This window comes from Alosa pseudoharengus, unplaced genomic scaffold, assembly GCF_046254945.1.
Source record: "Alosa pseudoharengus isolate Yale_2024_CS ecotype anadromous, Long Island Sound unplaced genomic scaffold, YU_APseudo_1.1 YU_APseudo_1.1_scf_6, whole genome shotgun sequence".
In the NCBI taxonomy this organism is placed as follows: Eukaryota; Metazoa; Chordata; class Actinopteri; order Clupeiformes; family Clupeidae; genus Alosa; species Alosa pseudoharengus.
Window position 1 is genome coordinate 36348727 of NW_027468848.1, and position 18748 is coordinate 36367474.

Below are 18748 nucleotides of genomic sequence, written 5' to 3' on the forward strand. Positions count from 1 at the left end.
GCCAGCTGATCTGCCCATTCATCAGACAGATCACTGGGAAAACCATTCAGCCCACTCCTGCAGTACTCCCATAGTCCAGAACACACACAATGGTTCATTCACCACGTAGATTTGTTACAACATGCTGTAATAGTACTGATCCTTACATCCCAGGAACTGACTGTAACAATAAGAATATCTAATGGGACTCATGGCCCTAATTGTTTTTTTTATTATTGAGTTTTTTTTGCTAGGGGAAAGATCAAATTCATGGCCCTAATTTAAATGGCAAGCACATGTAATGTCTGTTAGAAAGCAAAGTTATCCCACTTACACTAGAGCAGTCATGTGGCATATGAGAGCATTGAGCGGAGTCATCAAGGTCTTGCTGATTGTGTTAAATTAGCTAATTGATTATAGTAAGTTATTACATTAGCATTAGTTACACTTTGCACAGGTTTCAAATTAGGGCCCTCAATCTATTCATTCACCATCAGTAAGCCTGAGGAAATGCCATTTAGACTCTTTGAGGACTTCAATATGTTTTTAATATCAGACAAGATTGTTGAACTTTTCCGTGCAAACAGATTCCTTTCCTGAACATCATTTATAAATATGCTGTCTGTGCTTTCACAAACATTTTTTTTCATACAGCAGTGACAATGGCTTCAGAAAAAGAAGCCTCAAATGAATAAAAACACACACATTCACTCGCTCGCTCGCACACACACATACACAGGATTCAGTGACAGATCCACATAGACTGAAAGACCTGTGGATCATTTTCAGCAGACTGGACTTTCACCCCATTTGAAAATACAGGACCGGCGCTGGGATTACAGCTGGGTCAGACCTCAACATGTGATAAGACATTGCGGGGAAAAATATTGCACGATATTGTTATTCAAATATAGTCTTTCTATTGAGCTGCTGCAGACACCTTTAAACCATTTTAGGAAACCCAAGAAAAAAGTACAAGGGGTATTATAAAGCATGGATGCACAACATATTGAAATCTATACAACTCTATCACACTGCATGCCATAGCAGTGTCAGGAAACACACTATAGTACGCGGTGCTAATATCGGCATTATTATTATGGGTTTTGACACAAGCAGTTTTTCAAGATGTAAAACCGAGAAGCAATGTGGTCCCTAAAAGTGTGCTCTATTGAAATCAGAAGCCTGGAAAGAGTCTCTGCACTAATCATAACATTTTTGAAAGACTAGAAACCAACTAGAAATCAAAACAAAAGGTCTGATAAACCATTCTTCCCTTACATGCACGCACGCAGACACACACATACACGCACGCACGCACGCACGCAGGAGTATTGGTCTATGCCTTGGGATCTATACTATTCTGCACTGGATTTTTACCCTCTACCGTATACAGAAACACTGTTTTGACAGTGCAGATATCCCATAACCCTAGTCAGAAATATTTACCAACGGTAAAATCAGAGGCATTTTTCAAGGAAGTACCATCTATTGAGGGGTACCACAAAACTATTAAACATTCTGTTGAGTGGAGTAACACCGGTATCTAAAAGGACTGCCAAGTAGCGAAATCAATGTCCATGTGGTCTCTCTATGGTAGAAGCCATGGGCATTTCCATGTGGTCTCCCTATGGTAGAAGCCATAGATAAATAAAGCTTTTTAATATCTATGGTAGAAGGCATGGGCATTTCTGCTTATTAGGGCTTCGGAGCCAGGTCTCACCTGACATGAGGAGGGCAACTCGGGACATGATAAAGTTGCCTATCTAACTCAGGAATGTGCCACTGGAAACAGTATCATCAAGTTGTGTGTGTGTGTGTGTGTGTGTGTGTGTGTGTGTGTGTGTGTGTGTGTGTGTGATTTTAACAACTTGGATGAGAGGGTTTCCATGAGGAGTGGGGAGAAGAAAGGTGCCCTTCTTTTTTTGGCACGAAGGAGGCGGATGGCACGAAGGTCCAACTCCATGTAAATCATGAAGGGACTTCACGGAGTGCGGGAACAAATCTCTCCGGGCCACAGAGTGTGCACGTTCAGGACTGTTGCTAACATTGCTAACGGTCATTTAAAAAAAAAGGAAAACAAAACAAAACGAAAAATAAAGAAACAAGAAAACCAAAGATATCAAAAATAAATTAACACAGAAACACATGATCATTTCAAAGCTAGACTGAAACGGAAACGGTTCATAGCACTCAAAATGTCCTCTCAAATCGCAGGTCGGTGAAGTTAACAGTCTTTTTTTGTGATGGGCCACAGCAGCACAGAAACTTCACCTGAGGCGTGAGCTCTCAGTCCAAACAGTCTTGTCAAGTCAGCGTGATTATTGCCATCTTTTCAGCAGTCTAAAAAGGGGACCTTCATGTGTACTGGCCAATAAGGGCCCTGGCAGGGTGATGTCAGGAGTGGGGTGGGGGCAGGGGCGGAACCTAACGAAGGGCAAGCCTCCAGCCTATAGCGTGACCAGGACGTCAGGGGAGTCCAAGCCTTCTTCCAACCACTGCAAAGAGGAGGCGGCTCCGCGGTTGAGCGCGACCGCCCGGCGGTGGATGCGCCTCAGCCGGAGCAGGTAGAGCAGGATGGAGAGCAGCACCACGAAGAAGCATGCCAGGAACAGGTAGTGCGTGTTGATGTAAGGGAAGCTGGGGCGCCAGTGAGAGTGCGTCCCCTTCAGGCTCTCCTGCTGGATGTCCCTAATGGCACAAGACCGGGCAAAAAAGGAAACCCAATTTAAGAACGCCATCTCATAGGTAATAGACAATGCTGTCTGACTTGACAGAAATAACAAATGCACCAAATATAAGCTTACATTACTGTTCTGAAGATGGCATCACACTGTAATTTACTACAGAAAAAAAAGACTGGACTAGAAAATATAGTGCGTATGGATAAAGGCATCTGCTAACTATTGGACTTTACCTTTATGCCTTCACATGACCCTATATATTAAAAATACATTTGATGGTGACACAAAAACTATTTGCTTATTTTAAATTCATATGACAGAAATTGGTAAGTTACTGCCTACAGTGTTGCTATATGTTCTTTGTCACCTTAGAGGCAGGAAACGTGTCCTGTAGAGAATGGCTCCCAGTGTCCACTGCACCTCTTTGTCGTAGACCAGCAGCGCTGTCTTCAGGTTGTCGTAATTAGAGGGGAAGGCAAAGCCAGTGTGGAAAACTTCATGCATCCATGCTGATTTGAAACACTGGTACCTGCAAAGGGAGATATGACCTTACAGAAAACACTGAACCAAATAGAAGAGCTGCTGTTGTTATTAGCAACAGAGGCTACCTCTGAGACTTACTTAAGTCTGTGCAAGTCAGCATGAGAGGCATAAAGACCACGGTCAAAGCGCTCCTTCAAGGTCCTCCACTGGGTGGCACAGTAGTTCTACAGGGGGAATAAAAACAAAGCAAAAAAACCATGACATGAGGTGTTGATTGTTATATGGGGTTTAGATACTTACAAAAAAAAAATACACTTACAGTTTCAGAATACATAGTGGCAAACTTACCAGAAGACAAGATTGCTATCTTTAATTTAAGTATTTGACTGTTGCACCCACAACAGCACAAAAGTAAAACCTGTTATTACATACTATATATATATATTTTCATAGTAAATAGATATTATTGCCTGCAGACAAATGCTGTGCCTACACTTACTACAGATTCCTACCTTTGCAGCGTTGGTGTACTTTGTGGAGTTGTAGTCACCGCCCATGCGCAGCACATCCTCGGTACAGTAGTAGAACTCGGAGAAACCGTAGAACTGGCTGTTCCGAAAGTCGATGGCTGGCTGGTAGATGCCATTGAGGGAGGTGTGCGTCTCGTTGGTGCGGTTGAGGAACGGCTGCAGGAGCAGGCGGCACGAGTCGAAGTCACCGGTGCCGCGGATGTGGATCCTCTGCCCCGTGGGTCCCACTTCGTCCTGCAGGTCGTTGGGAAGACACGGGTCTAGGACTGGAGTGTCTGCAGACTCGCCCACATGCTGGTCCAGAAGCCTGCAGAGAGACACACAGAAACACACCGCTGAGCAAGTACACACATAGCGTCTCAGTTCATAGGTTTTCAACTGATTGTGACCCAAGGACCACCATTCTGACAAGGGAAGCAGCATGGGGACTACCACTGACTACAAAATAGTGATTACTACATTGAAACTACATTACAAATGCATGGGCATGGACCAGCAGCAATGCCTTCACTGACAACCAGTGAGCCGCAGGCAGACTACTGGTTGGAAACCACTGATCTGTAAGCATAACCCACACTGACCCACAGTTTTTATTGAGATCGGATGAATAGGTGATTATCAATACCAACAAATGTTGTAATAATAATCTCATCTGAACCCACTGAGTGAATGAACAACAAAAAAAAGCAGCAAAATCCTGTGGGTTGATCAGACTACACCTCGTTTTCGTTACAACTCTTCTGCTAAACGTAGGGGGTCTTACTTGTTCTGGGCGACGATCTTGCTGACCATGCTCTCCTCATATCTCTGGCGGGCTGCGTTGCCGCCGTAGCCCAGGAAAGTGGACACATAAACACGGTAGACGTGCTCTGTGCGGTGGGCATCGCAGCCCAGGTTAAACTCTGCCAGCAGGTTCTTTGCCATCTCCTCCTGCGGAAGCACAGTCAGCGATAAGCCAGGCCGTCCATTTTGAGAAGTACAATAATTAATAATTGTATGTGTGTGTATATATATATATATATATATATATATATATATAAATCACTCTAAGGACAGAGACGTTAGTGACTATTGTGTTTTTCTATTCTAAAGGTTAAAACCAGCAAGCAGTACTTCAGAGCCACACCAACACCCAATCTAGGTTTCAGCTTATTTGTTAAACCCAAGAAGCTGCATTGCATTATACACAATCACTCAAAAGCCTTCAAACACAGAAATCACTCACTGAGAAGGAATCAGTTAGAGATTGATTGTAATCATTTCTGCTTAAATTCACCTAAAAAATACTGTGTGCATATTTGTGAAGAAACCCTGATCTACAAATGTTATGCTTGTCAGCAGAGGGACACCCAAACCTGAAGATCTGCCATCCTACATTATAGCCCATTATATTTAGCTACGCAAATCTATCCCCAGAGCCTATTCACACCCCAAAACTGCCGAATAACAGATCTCCAAAGTCTGAATTAACCCATCCTTGCTTTTTTAGTTAGTGCTCTAAAAGTGTATTCCTATTCTGAATCCATGCATCTTATCTCTGCAGAAGGAAGAACTTCAACTCCATTAAACAGACAGGGATGTTCACAGCACAGACCGTGGGCCAGTTGTGATTCAAATGTGGGGAAGAAATCGGATGAGCAACAAATGTCAACAAACTTGTAAAAAAGGGAAACTGTTTAGGGATAATAACCTGCTGTGGAGAAGCAAAGCTTACACTTTTGGGCACTTCGAATGCGATCTGCGTGGAGACGCCGCCCATGTCCAGCACGCCGGCCGTCCGCTTGCGTACCATCGCCTCCTGCTGGTCACCCCCTGGGACCTGCACCTCCACCACTGCCTCACCATCTGGTGAAGGAGCAAACGGATTTAATACAAAATAAATGCCATTGTCGGCAACAAACCATCATAAGCTAAGGAAACCAGGCACTCACCATGATCTCCATGATTGAATCTTCCAAGAACAAAGTTTATCCCAATCCATGCATACACACCTGGACAAATCCAAAAATAAAGGTGAATTTAAATGTGTGTTTAAAGAGGTCTTTACACTTGATCTGGTCTGATATAAAGTGCTGGTAGAGAGCAGACTTACCCTCCTGTTTCCCAGAGATGACCTCGACATGAGAGTCTGAGAACAGGAAGTTAAAATGCACAGGGATGTCTGTCCGCAGATCCTCCAAGATCGCCTCCTGCTGACTGAACATGGAAACTCCATTCACAACTCCAGGCAAAGACCAACACCACTGTTCATCACAAACGTCCAAACACTGAAACCACTCCATATTTGCCTCGCCAAAAGCTTAGAACCTCTTTTTAAAATGCCACATTTCACAGCCCTACTGAAAGCAACCCGCCTATCAAGTCAGAAGATTAGGTGAGAGGGTTCTATTGATATTCAGGTATGTGGCATCTGTATGCTTCCGTGCAGAGAGGACAACATTACTGGCAAGGCTCCAATTCACAAAATACAGCAAGCCCATCAAAGAGGAAGTAATGGTAGCAGTAGAGTTAATGCTACCGCTTGCTCAGGCTAGTGCGAGAACATCTATTCATTTCTGGATAATCTGATGCCATATGAACATTGTTTAGCTCAACTCCAGGTCACAAATCATGTGACGAGATAAGTATTCTCTAGCTTGTCTTTGACTGAGCCTTCTCTGTGGACTTCATTGTGAACCCAAGTGCATTTTGTGGTCTTGTGAATGCATCTGCTTTCTATTGCAACACATGATGAAAACATTTTGGATTTATTGTCTGTCATATATTGCGTACCTCTCAGGCAGCACTCTCATTCCCGCAGTGCAGAGGATGTAAAGAGGCGTTTCCTGGTGCTTAAACTTTGGGATGTGTTGTGCCGCAAAGCTTAGTAAAGGGTAAATGTAGTCACTGGCCTTCTCTGGCGTGGTAGCAAACTCAGAGATACCTGTCAGTCCACAAGCACCAGAGGGTTACAACAGACAAGTTACAGATTAAAAAAACAAAGATATGACTACATGTTAAAAAACAGTCAATAAAACCCCAAGTGTTTTCCTTACACGTGCACAGAGAATAGCTCACCTGGTTTAATCTTCATGACTACGGGCTTCCTATGCTGGTCTCTCATCTGACGGATGTCTAGCAGGTCGTGTGGGTTGCCGTTGTGCCGCGGCCAGCAGTAGACAAACACCCGTGAACCGCTGCTTCCACAGTCAATCACCAGCCCATAGTTAAGGTTTGGGTTGCTGGTGTCTGTGACCTCTAAATCCGTCACCCTGGCCAAATGTCTACAGGGTTACAAGGGTGCCACACAAACAGGTGAATAAGCAGGACATCACCATACACCACATAAATCTGTCAAGCTTACGGGGAATCAAGTGACATGGCAACCAATATAACACCTTCACCTGTGAATGTGGGAATCCTCCCTCACCCAGCTGTACTGGCCCTTTCCTGTGACCAGCAGCAGGTAAAGGAGACCCAGAAGCCCCGCCAACAAACTCAGGAAAATGAGCTGTCTGAATGAAGGAAGCAGGAGCCGGGGGAGAACGACTGGTGATATGCTGAAGTGCCAGGAAGCAGGGAAAAGGCAGGATATGCTGATCCTGTGGAGATCAGAGCAGGGGAGAAGAGAGGAGAGGAGGATACATGATTAGATCGGCAGTTCATCATTATTACTGGTCCTACGTTTCACTTTATACAACGGATGCACTTGAGAAGATGTCGTGGGACGAAATGCCTTCATTTGCAAACAACATTTGCTTTCACTGAAATGGAAACTTACTTTCCCATCCTGTCGAGAGCTGTTCAAATCAATTCAATGTAACCGAGGTGTTGACATTTGACTCCTGTAACATTACCGGTAACCCTGCTGATGCACATGGAGGCTTCTGGAGCACGTCATTACCAACCTGTAATGAGCCAGAGGAATAACAAACTCATACTTAAAAAAATACATTTGTCCTGATGTAAAGGTTATAGGCAACTAGCTTGAGAATATACCGAATTAGAATAATATTTTCAAAGCAATAACAGACATCCAACTTCACTGACTAGGTGTAACATTTCTCGAAATGTTTGAAAAGCAGATCAAAAAATCTTGCCAAATCATTTTGATGCATGCTTTTATCAGGCAACTAACTTTGGGTATCATCTACAAATTCATCTATTATGGACAGGTAACGAAACATCGATCGTGGACTAATGACGTGGCAACGTTGCCACTGCTTGTAAAATATAAATTGCGTAGGTGGTGGTTAGCATTACCTGTTGTAACCACAGACGGTTATAGCCTAACATAAGAAGCTAACTGTCAAACATAATGACCCAAACTCACGCTCATACACGTCACTGCAGAACCTGAGGTGAAAGATGCCCACCTGAAATGTGTTATCCAACTGATCTTGCACTTGTATACCTATAACCTAAGTTACCTATCGTTACAACGTTTTATCTAACCAGCCAGTGTAACTTACAAACTAGCCAATATTAAAAGTTAGATCACTTTACTAAGAAAGCAGGGGAAAAATGCTTCAACGCATAAAGTTAACGTAAGTAACTTATCAGAGAAATCTACCTGGTCCAGTAATGTATCCCTTTCAGTATCTTATTTCAATAACTGTCCAACGCGACACTAAGGCCCCGGTCTTTTAACGTTACTGTCAACGTCAGAACAGCATCCTATCTGGCTTTATACCTGAAGTTACATAACCTGTCTGTCGTGCGTCTGGCTAACGTTGGCCAAATTCCCTACATTCTAACCTATTTTTTACAGTCTATGATTCTAACCAGCCGGTTAGCTGCCAGCAAGACATATGGTTAAAAGTTAGCTCGTTTGCTAATAATACTGGAGCAGAGCTCCAGCGTAACGTAATTAGCATAGCAACCTGTTCAAGATGTTGTTATCCATTGACATATTGTATTGCTTACGCTGATACATTGAATGCTTACAACTAAATACGATAACCATACAGAGTATGTGTACGTCACCACTTGATAAATTCAGAAAGCTACCTAAACCAAAACTAGCAGCTAGCTACCGTTATAACCCAATTTGTAGGTTCACGAGAAAGTTTAACCGGGCGGCATGCTAACGTTAGCGTTTAAATGTAACGTAGCTATCGATAACGGTTAGCTATCTATGCTAACACCTTAGCTCGTGTTAGCGTAATAGCTATAATTCCGTATTTATCGTGTTGTCATATATCCACCCTGGCCAAATAAATGTTCTACATACCCACACATGTCCTTATTTGTGCATCCAGACCTTGTTTCGACATTAGATCGAAACCAGAATCATCTCAAAGCTGAGAGACGTGCCGCCATGCATGGGCCAAGAAAATCTCATTCCGTTGAGATTGCCAGGTTGCGCATGCGCGACAGTTCTAAGTTTCTTGTCGAAAGATTTGTGACAAGCCTTGTTTTTTTTTTCCTATCCAAATTACAGCATGTACTAATAAGTATGAGGACAAAACTACAGCATCATGTTTTTCTACACATACATTACAAAGTCGAGACAATCACATTTTACATTTACATACAATTTATTCTGTAATAACTGATATGATTCTGTCACACAGAATCAGCTGTTTTGGCATCATAATTGTAATCATTTATTAGAGTAACACTTCACAAACTTTAAAAGGCCACTTTTAAAACTTTTAGTTTAAAATAAAAAGGATCACAAACATGCTATAACAAACATGAATAAAGGCATATTGCAAAACATACAATATACTGTAGTTTGATTGCTTATTACTTAAAACTAATACATCTCATTGTGCTTCACTGGGCCGGCTCTAGTTTCTTTAGTGGTGAGAGCGGTCCCTTCTGCTGCCCACCTGTTAGGAAAAATATATAATCAGTCAACAATTCACAGCAAGATAACAGCCTTTTATCACTAAACAGACGACACTGATGACTTTAAACATTACTAAATGGCATGATGAATGGCAGACTATTCTGTAACAGAATGAAACAAAGGGGGTGAGTTTTTATCCCTTTTCACTCCGAGACATTTGTAATATAAGTCGGCCAATGCCCCTGTTCAGAAAAACTCCATGAGACTGTACCTACAGGCCATATTAACCTCCTTCAATTTCCCTCTAGACTCTTCAATACAAAGAAAATGTAAAATGTAAGTCATAACAACCTGGGACAAAAAAACTCTACCTGGAGCTCAGATCAAGACAAGGAAAAACAAACCTGCTCCAGAGATATTGAGGCGACTCAGCTCCCTGTCCAACTCCTCGTCTGTGATATTTAACTGTGAGTCAGGTACACTGGGTAAAGAGTTGAAGAAATCATCATCGAGGGCACCCTTTTCCCTGCTGGATGGCAAGGGTCCTGAAGGAACTTCTGGAAGGTCCAGTTGTCCATCTGGAGCAGAGTTCTCCAAAAGAGACGTGAGCTCTTCCTCCAGCTCGTCCGTGTCTTCACCAGCTACAGGAACAAACACAACATCACTGAGTACAGCAAATACAGCATGACGAATGACTCTGTGGTGCTTCTGTGTGTACTGTGTACAATCTATTTTTCCCATATACTGTACAACATAGAAACCATTACGCCAACATTGTGAGTACCCTAACAAAATCATACATGAATTTTTCAAGTACATTTATTTTGCCATGCAATTTTTCATATTCTTTTATAGATGACATGTACAGATCATTAGGTGGTAGTCAAGCCTCAATGTAGCACACATACTTGTGTCCAATGCTCCTCCAGCAAGCGTCTGGTTGACTTCATCCTGAGTATCACACAACTAAGCACACAGAGGAAAGAGGACCAGAGGGAAAATAATCAGGGGTGAAAAAATTATATTCATACCAAAAGAAAAAAAGGTGGTCTTACCTCCTGGATCTGATCCACCAAACTTTCAGCTTTCTCCACAGTCACGTCTTTTAATGAGAGACGCAGAGCAGCCACACCTGTCTGGTACGCTTGCATCACCTATGACAAACACAGGCATTGTGTACTGTTTGATAGGGCTCAACATGAACGTAAAACTGTACGTCAATCAATGCTCTTTCCGTTCAACATCAGCATTCTCAATTAATAAACTGTGCATGGGGAAGATCAAGGGAACTTATTAAGCATACTAGGTTTAAGGGCAGATTTTAAGAAGCAGAATAAAGGCAAAAGACAACGGTGACAATAACAATATCAACATCCGCACTGACCAACAGTAAGGAAAGTCTCTCATGTTCATTAATGTGATTTCTAAACTTCGATTGATTCAGATTGGCTGTCACGTAATCAAAATGGCTCTATTTCCAAGAATATCATTCTTCAATTTGTTTTTGTTATAGTATGCAGTGTGGACGTTGTCATTCATATTAGCTAGATTAAAAAAAAGCTTCACAGGAGAATACGCATGTATACAAAACAGACTCAATTTCCATTTATTTTGAGTACAGAAGGATGTATGGTTTAAAATGGCTGTAGCATGTGTCCATTTTCTCACCAGGCGGTCTGTTTGTGAGTGGGCTATTCTGTCCAGAATGCCCTTTACAGTTTCCATCTGGGCATAAAGCCGGTCGGCCCGTTTCTCCACACGTTTCCTCCCCCTAAGGCACCTCAGAGCCTACACAGGGAGCAAGACATTTAGCAGATGCTTTTTAAACAAAGCGACTTACATTTGTCAATTATATAACAAGGGTCACTGTCCCCGGACTAGACTAATATGCTACTGTTAAATTTTAGGGGTTTTATTTATGTCATACTTTCTCTTGTCTTTAACTAATTGCTCGCCAACTCGGTGTCTCTCACTTGGAATCAAGGAGACGGTTTTCAATACTAACAGACTGCCCCCGCCCACTTTATCTTTTTAACATCCACATTAAAATAGTTCTAGCTGAGCAACTCTTTACACCAACTGATTCCACGTGATGTACTTTTATTAATTTTCAAATGTTTAACAGCCCGGTCTACGCCTGAATTCAGGCACAGTGCCTGTAATCTTTAAGCCTTGAATATGTACAACAATTCTGCTGTACTTTTAAACATTGTATTACTTGCATTAAGAGGCAGACTAACAGTTCAAAACCACCCTGCTGCACCATCTCAGATTTTGCTCAAACCTTGTCTACATCATAAATGGGTCCCAAAACCAAGGCCTGCCAGATGACTTACCTGAGATTTCTTCCCCTCATTGAGTAGAGCCCTGGCCTCCTCTTTGCATCTGTACAATTGAAACAGTATTTGTTTGGTTCATCATCTGCCTCATGTTTTCATCAAAACTAATCCAAAGGAGTTTGAAAAACAAGCTGCCATCAGTTTAAAAGGGATGGTGCGCATGACCTCTCCTTTAGTAATAAACATGCCCAGATTTGTGTTTAAAGCAGACCGTCCAGACCGGCAAAGCATAATGTGAGACCAATTTGGACAGTCTTAAGTCTGTATTGCATGCAGTGTGAGTTGTCTTCAAGACGTACTTGTCTGCCTCCTTGCCCAGGGCCTCCACTCTCTCCCCCAGCAGCTTCTCACTGCGCTGCAGCTGGTAGATACCAAGGTCCACATCACTGACAGGGCTCACACGACCTTGCCCAGGCTGGGAGAACTTCACCAGCTGGACACAACAGAGAGAGAGAGAGAAAAAAAAAATCACAGCTGACAAATTTACTGTACTTTGGCACACTTTACTAGCAATGATACCTGAGCTGTATTTACTAATCCACCTTATGCATGGAAGGCTCTTTAGCCAGATCATTTATTTCCAGTGGAGCGTCAGCTATGTTGTGACGGCATCTTCTGTTACATTCTGCTCCTTACCTGTTTACTCTTTCTACAACTTTGCATAACTTTGCATTCCTTCTACATTGTAACATGCTGATTCACTAGGTGCAACACCTAATCGGGTCTGTGTAGTGAGGTAGGCTACACTAATTACATTAACAATAGTGGCAGCTACAAAACACCTGGCTCCTCTGTAAATAAATGACCTGGCTATAGAGCCCTGCATGCATAACATCCATTGGGGTCATAGAAATCCCCTGAGCGATCACTATATCAGTGATCCAACCAGAATTAAATCACATTCATCAACCCACCTTTTCGCCTTCGTGAAGCGACACGGTCACCTGCTTGTCTCTCTGCAGCTGAAGCAGAGCCAAGCACAGGTTGGTCTCATCATAACAAACATGGGAGGCCAGTGTTCTCAGCTCCTGAAAGGACAACATACACCTGTCTGCCAGAGGAGAGGACCGATATGTCTCCAGGAGCTTCACCGCCTTCTCCTATGGACGATAAACACAAGACACAATCTTATATTACTGAATGTACATATTGTAAATGTTTGATATAATCAGTATATGTTGCCAATGTTTGATATGATTAATGAAACTCACCTTGACCAACTCAATCACGACAAAAGACTCTTCCAGAGGTACACGACCACTGCCCAAAAGAGTGGACAATGTCCACTTTAGCGGCTTAACAAGCAAAAGGCCAACTCCCCACGATAGCCAGCCAGAATCCACATTTGCGGCAAACTCTGATTCTTTCTGCACTTTTCCATTCCTTTACATCAAAATACCAAACATAATTTACTAGGTGATATATACCAATTGACAAAGGATGCAGAGCTTGGCTTCCCTTTATACTCGTTTTGTAATAACTAAAGGAGGACTTAGCTAAGCACTGCAGCAGGGTTTGAAAAATAATATGCAGTACCTGTACATGGACTGAAGAACAGTTCCCAGACCCAGGGGCGAACTGCCCTTTCTTCGAAAACTTTCGTTCAGTTCGTGCAAATTTACGCAGACAGAGCCACGACGTCTGCAGTGGTTTATGATTAGTGGCGTCCAGAAGTCCATTTTACCATCCCAATCTGTAGAATCGACATCTCTGTTCTCTTTGAATGCCGAAAATAGGAACGCCATGCGTGCATCGTCTCCCCAGTCTGAGGGAAACTCGAAAGAGCAATCCTCCTTTGACTGAGGTAAACTCGACATTGTTCTGTAATTAAAGCTAAGATTAGTTTAAGGAGCAAGTGGAATACAAAAAACTGACATCCAACTTTTCCATCTGCCCCGCAGTTTGATACAGGTGGGTATCAATAATATGCATTAACATATATCACAAACACACCTGTAAGTTAAGTTAACGTTAATGTTATTCTATCAAAGCATACTAAAATGAAGCAATAACTGGATTGATCCCATCATTAATAGCATAGCCTATAGTGTAGGTAAAAACTGTTTGCAAAACACACACCTTCTTCACCTTCGTAGCTCGCTAGCTACACCACTGGGGCCAGGGTAACGTTAGATGTAGGCCAAGGTTTCAATCACCAGCCAAATAGCCCTATAACCATTTTAGATCAAATATGTTTACGAGTTCACAAAGCAAACCCTTTATATCTGTAATTAGTGTTAAGATTGAAAGTGAAATGTTATGACCAATCCTGTGCCATGGCGGATGTGATGTGCAGCGCTATCAACCCGGAACATAACAACACCATGTGACAAGACACAGACGTTTTTCAGTTCTCTAGATGTTTTTTGAAAGTGTCCACTCCACTCTACTTTTGTCCACTTTACATTTTCAAAGATTGAAAAATGATCACGTGCACTCAGTCAGAGCCCGTCTACGGCATTAGACATTCTCTGACTCAGTTCTGTTTTTAAAATCGAGACGATACCGACCCGGAAGTTATTTTTACTCGCGGAAGACAACAACAAAAGTCAAGTTGTCCGTTCACAACTTCACACTATCAAAGCTCGTTAGCGGATTCTCTGATAGCTACTATCTTTCACTTCACACGTATTTCTGAAAGTTATCGCTGAAGATTTTATAGATAGAGCATGACTTTCAAGTTTGTTGTATAACTACAATGATGATTGTAACGTAGGCTAGTTCAATTTCGCTTGACTGGTCTTCATCAATGTGTGTTTTTCTTTAACTTAGCAGTTTAATCTTAACTCTCATTTTGCCGCTCACGTTAACATGCCTTCCTGTGTGGCAGTCAAATGTTCAAATAGACGGGGCGCCTCATCTAAAATAAGCTTTTTCAAGTAAGTTAACTCCAATGTTGTATTTATTACCATTACAGATTATGGCTACTAGAATCTTTGGTTTCTATGTCGATTATTTGAGATCTACGTCACAGACCACTTTGAGGTGCAAACAATTTGGGAGTTTTGGTTGATTTAACAGAAACAATACGAGCATTACAAACAACAATGTTGTTCTTCAGTTATTTGATGGTGTCATTTTTTGCCTCTTAGATTCCCTCTCCGTGACACAGACCGGCTGAAGCAATGGGTACGCAAAGTTAACAGAGTGGGCTGGACTCCAACCAAGCATTCTTCCCTCTGTTCTGATCACTTTACGCCAGACTGTTTCAGACCACGTGTAGGCCTTGGACATAGCCGCCTTAACCTTACATGCAATGCAGTTCCGACCATTTTTCCCCCTCGCATTATTTCGATACCCAAGAAGCGGACTACCAGAACAAGTCAGAACATCAAAATAAGTAAGCCCAGTGCTGGCATACCAGCTGAAATCCCTGTCGTCAACCATGATCATGACTATGTGTATGCTCACAGTGTAGATCCAGTTACAACTGAGGAACAACTAGCCAATAACGGCCATCCCGTACCCCAAAGCTCCCCTCGTCTACATAAGCAACTCTTGAATGCTCAAACTAAATTAGTTTCTTTCAGAAAGACAGTGAGGGTTGAACAGCAGAGAGTAAGAAGACTGAGAAGAAAAGTGAAATCTCTCTCCTCACTTGTAACTGATTTAAAAAAGAAGTTGTTGTTTTCTAATAGTTGTAATGGTATAATGGAGGCTTCTTTTGGAGGAGTTGCCAAAGAAATCCTTACCAGATCCAAGTGTAAGAGTAAATCTGCCAGTATGTCCAATGATTTGAAGTCTTTTTCCACGACTCTCTATGCCCTTTCTCCAAAAGCCTACCGGTTTGTCCGTGAGAGCTTTGATAGCTTTCTGCCTCATCCTACAACAGTCAAGGCATGGTGTAGGCCTAACAGCAAAAATGGATCCGGTCAGAATCCTGATACCCAAGTCAGCGAGGACCCCAAATCGAACTCGAACATGCTTGTTACCTCAGTACCACCCGACAGCAGCTCTGTGGAAATCTTTGCTGGACAGCCAACAGATCCAAGTTGGGTTCTTCTCCCGGTGTCTCAAATGGCAAATGGATAATGGATCTTATATGTTTTTGACATAATTTGATCAGTTGTTGTTATAAGCTTTATACATGGACATTTTAGGACTGCACAGCTCTGACAAGTCCAGTTTGGTGACTCAGTTATTAACCTCTGTTGAAGTGCATTCCTCACAAAGATTCTGTTTGAACACTAGACAAGATGATTTACCAGTTTACAGATACGTCACAAAAGACTAGTTGGTTTTATCTGAGATGCCTTCAGACAAACATTAAATGCATCACACTTGAAATTCTTGCATATAAGTTACAGAAGTTGTAGCATAGTGTTGCCTGCTGATGCTATATGTCTGTGTTAAGACAGCTTTTCTTGCATGTACAGTTGGTCCCACATGCAGCAGTTGTTCCGGAATGAAACTGGTTAGATTGTTATTCGTATTATATGGCTGGATAGATATGATCAGTTAATTTCCCATTCAGATGCTTGCAGTAATAAAGAGTTGGTTACATATATAAACAATTTTCATATTTATTATTATATTTTTAAATTGTTTACTGTTAAATTTAACTATTGTGTTATTTGTATGTCGCTTTGGACAAAAGTGTCTGCCAAATCCCATAGCCATATTTACATTTATTTATTAATGTAGCAGATGCTTTTATTGAAAGCAATTTGACAAAATGAGATATAACATCCAAGCTATAATGCAGAGGAGAGCTTCGGTAACAATAAATACTACACTGTTATGCAGAGAAAACCTTAGGTAACAGTTACTACAATACCACAATAATAACAACCCCTCAAAACTACAATAAGCAACAAAATAAGATATCAAGCTGAACTTTTTGTATGATAGTCATAAGATTTGGGGGACTGAACAAAAAGTTATCAATCAGTTTTTGGTATTAGAAATGACTCAATGGCACGGCATGGTGCAGCACAAATTTATTAGTTGACAAATTATATCAGATATTATGTAGCACATCTGTTGCATTTCAGAGGCACAATCTATGGAACAATCTGTAATAGAACAAATTTTTTTTTCTAAGTAGCAGGTGGGCAACAAATCCTAAGGTGCATAATATAGCCTATGAGCATGTGAACAAATTAAGCAACGGGTCTGTTTGGAAATGAGAACAATCGGCATATCATACCCTTGGAATAATAAGGTTCTAACTGACATTTCTGTGAACAGATTTTTTGTATGCATTTTTTGGGCAAAAAAATAACTGACAGTGACATGAAGCTCGTTATCTGAGGACTATTATTCAGAACAGAAGAACCATATAATTCCAAGGGGAAGCTATTTATTTTCTTACACAGTTGCATACTCCACAAAGAATTCCCAAGAATTGGTGCAGTTTCCCTGACGTCAAACCTGTGACTGCAGCCAACTGGATTTTGCTCCACCACCCCACTCTCCCCTGACTTTGGCCAGCCTGTGTATCCCTAGAATGCAGGTTTGGTACCAAAACTGGATAACACTCAAATATAAGAAAAGGAAACACAATTAAAGAGAGAACTGGCATCACAATAATGGGGATTCAGCCCCCATCCTCGTTAAATGAGATTTTTGAGGACAGTTAGGAAACAAGGGTTGAAGATAGCCACAGACCCAACCCATGTCCTAAACACAGAGTATGTGCTGATGCCTCTGGGAAGAAGATACCGACTACCATCATGTAGGCTAAATAGATTCAAGTTCCCCCTATCAATTAAGCTACTTAATGGTGAATAGTGCAATAGGGCAATAACTGGTGGGTCAACGTGGTTTTATACTATTTATTGGATGAGCTGCGTGTGTCTGTGTGTGGGTGGAGGAGGGGGGGTAGTTGTGGGGGTAGGTGTGTGTGTGTGCGCGCTAATGTGTTTCATGTTCTATGTATAGTGAGTCTATGTACAATGGTCTATGTCTTGTGGTTGTAGCTTGTATGACCTCTTTTTTATGTATGTGTCACCGATGCTCTCTGGTTTCCCAAAGCACATTTCTCTCCTGGGAGAGACAATAAAGACTGACTTACTTACAATTAAAAAGGTGCATAAAGACTGGAATAATGTTTCAATGTATGATTACATTTTCATCAGTCTGATGAAGACAACTCTGATGAGGAAGGTCTTACATCAAAACGTTTGTCCAGCCTTTATGGAACTTTTGGTTACACTTTACTTGAAGGTATCTACATAAGAGTGACATGACACTGTCATGAACGTGTCATAAACATTATAAACAAGTCATAAACGTTAATGACATAACGCTTCTGTTATTAAGTATCATTCGGTTTTTGTCATGACAAATTAGGGTTAGGATTAAGGTTAGGGTTAAAGGTTAGGGGTCATGTGTCATGACAGTGTCATGTCACTCTCATGTAGATACCTTCAAGTAAAGTGTTACCCAATTTTTTTATTTAACGATCATTTTGATCGTCTGTGCTCCAGTATTTCCTTTTCTTGCACATGAGAAGCACTGGACTGTTCTCAGTAGTGCGGTGGAACTACTGGATATGCTCATTGGTAGCCTAATGTGTTGTTCAAGCAAATATATTTGGCAACTGTCACAACAATCTATACGTAAGATTCGGGTTTACCCAAGACTTTCATGAAGCACAGTGCTTTTTAAGGCAAAAACATGCCTCATGATGAGGAGATGCACAATGAAGGCAAATGTGTTTGTTCAAAGTGGAATTAAGATTAATGTGTTATTCTATGCAAAGAAACCACATTAAGCCACAAATAGTTTCACTACATTAACTGGCATCAAAAATAGTCTGAAAATACTCTTCACCAAAAATATTCTAAAAACAGTCTTCATCCCAGACAGAAAAAACTGCAAACATTTCCATACTAAACATTCACTCACATACAGTAAAATGCTTGGTGAGAGTGCTCTATTATAGCAACATACAGCCAATAAACTGTACTAATGCCAAACTACTAACCACCTCAAAGAACAAAGAGCAAAACA

General features: G+C 41.6%; 3 protein-coding genes across 6 annotated transcripts; 1 reads left to right on the top strand and 2 right to left on the bottom strand.

Annotated features, from left to right (window-relative positions):
- Positions 1-504: 504 nt before the first annotated feature.
- entpd4 (ectonucleoside triphosphate diphosphohydrolase 4) lies at positions 505-9017 on the bottom strand. Of its 2 annotated transcripts, none has more exons than XM_076269946.1 (13): positions 8889-9017; positions 7437-7563; positions 7060-7257; positions 6734-6939; positions 6449-6599; positions 5769-5872; positions 5608-5667; positions 5391-5521; positions 4440-4606; positions 3659-3983; positions 3285-3370; positions 3031-3192; positions 505-2670 (listed from the first exon to the last, which is right to left on the bottom strand). In XM_076269946.1, exons 2-13 carry the CDS (start codon positions 7442-7444, stop codon positions 2430-2432), a joined length of 1839 nt encoding a protein of 612 aa, XP_076126061.1. In that variant the 5' UTR covers positions 7445-7563; positions 8889-9017; the 3' UTR covers positions 505-2429. The 2 variants fall into 2 exon arrangements, with proteins under 2 accessions (XP_076126061.1, XP_076126060.1); XM_076269945.1 differs by having other exon boundaries at positions 5367-5521.
- Positions 9018-9176: 159 nt separating this feature from the next.
- chmp7 (charged multivesicular body protein 7) lies at positions 9177-14084 on the bottom strand. 2 transcript variants are annotated; one of them, XM_076269973.1, is made up of 11 exons: positions 13880-14084; positions 13328-13612; positions 13003-13174; positions 12706-12891; positions 12091-12224; positions 11789-11837; positions 11121-11240; positions 10508-10606; positions 10361-10418; positions 9857-10093; positions 9177-9492 (listed from the first exon to the last, which is right to left on the bottom strand). In XM_076269973.1, the coding sequence occupies exons 2-11, from the start codon at positions 13606-13608 to the stop codon at positions 9437-9439; spliced, it is 1392 nt and encodes a 463-aa protein (XP_076126088.1). In that variant the 5' UTR covers positions 13609-13612; positions 13880-14084; the 3' UTR covers positions 9177-9436. The 2 variants fall into 2 exon arrangements, with proteins under 2 accessions (XP_076126088.1, XP_076126087.1); XM_076269972.1 differs by having other exon boundaries at positions 13871-14084.
- Positions 14085-14153: 69 nt separating this feature from the next.
- Positions 14154-16333, top strand: LOC143105850 (THAP domain-containing protein 1-like). Of its 2 annotated transcripts, none has more exons than XM_076269974.1 (2): positions 14154-14670; positions 14884-16333. In XM_076269974.1, exons 1-2 carry the CDS (start codon positions 14603-14605, stop codon positions 15821-15823), a joined length of 1008 nt encoding a protein of 335 aa, XP_076126089.1. In that variant the 5' UTR covers positions 14154-14602; the 3' UTR covers positions 15824-16333. The 2 variants fall into 2 exon arrangements, with proteins under 2 accessions (XP_076126089.1, XP_076126090.1); XM_076269975.1 differs by lacking the exon at positions 14154-14670 and adding an exon at positions 14686-14776.
- The last annotated feature ends 2415 nt before the right edge of the window (positions 16334-18748 follow it).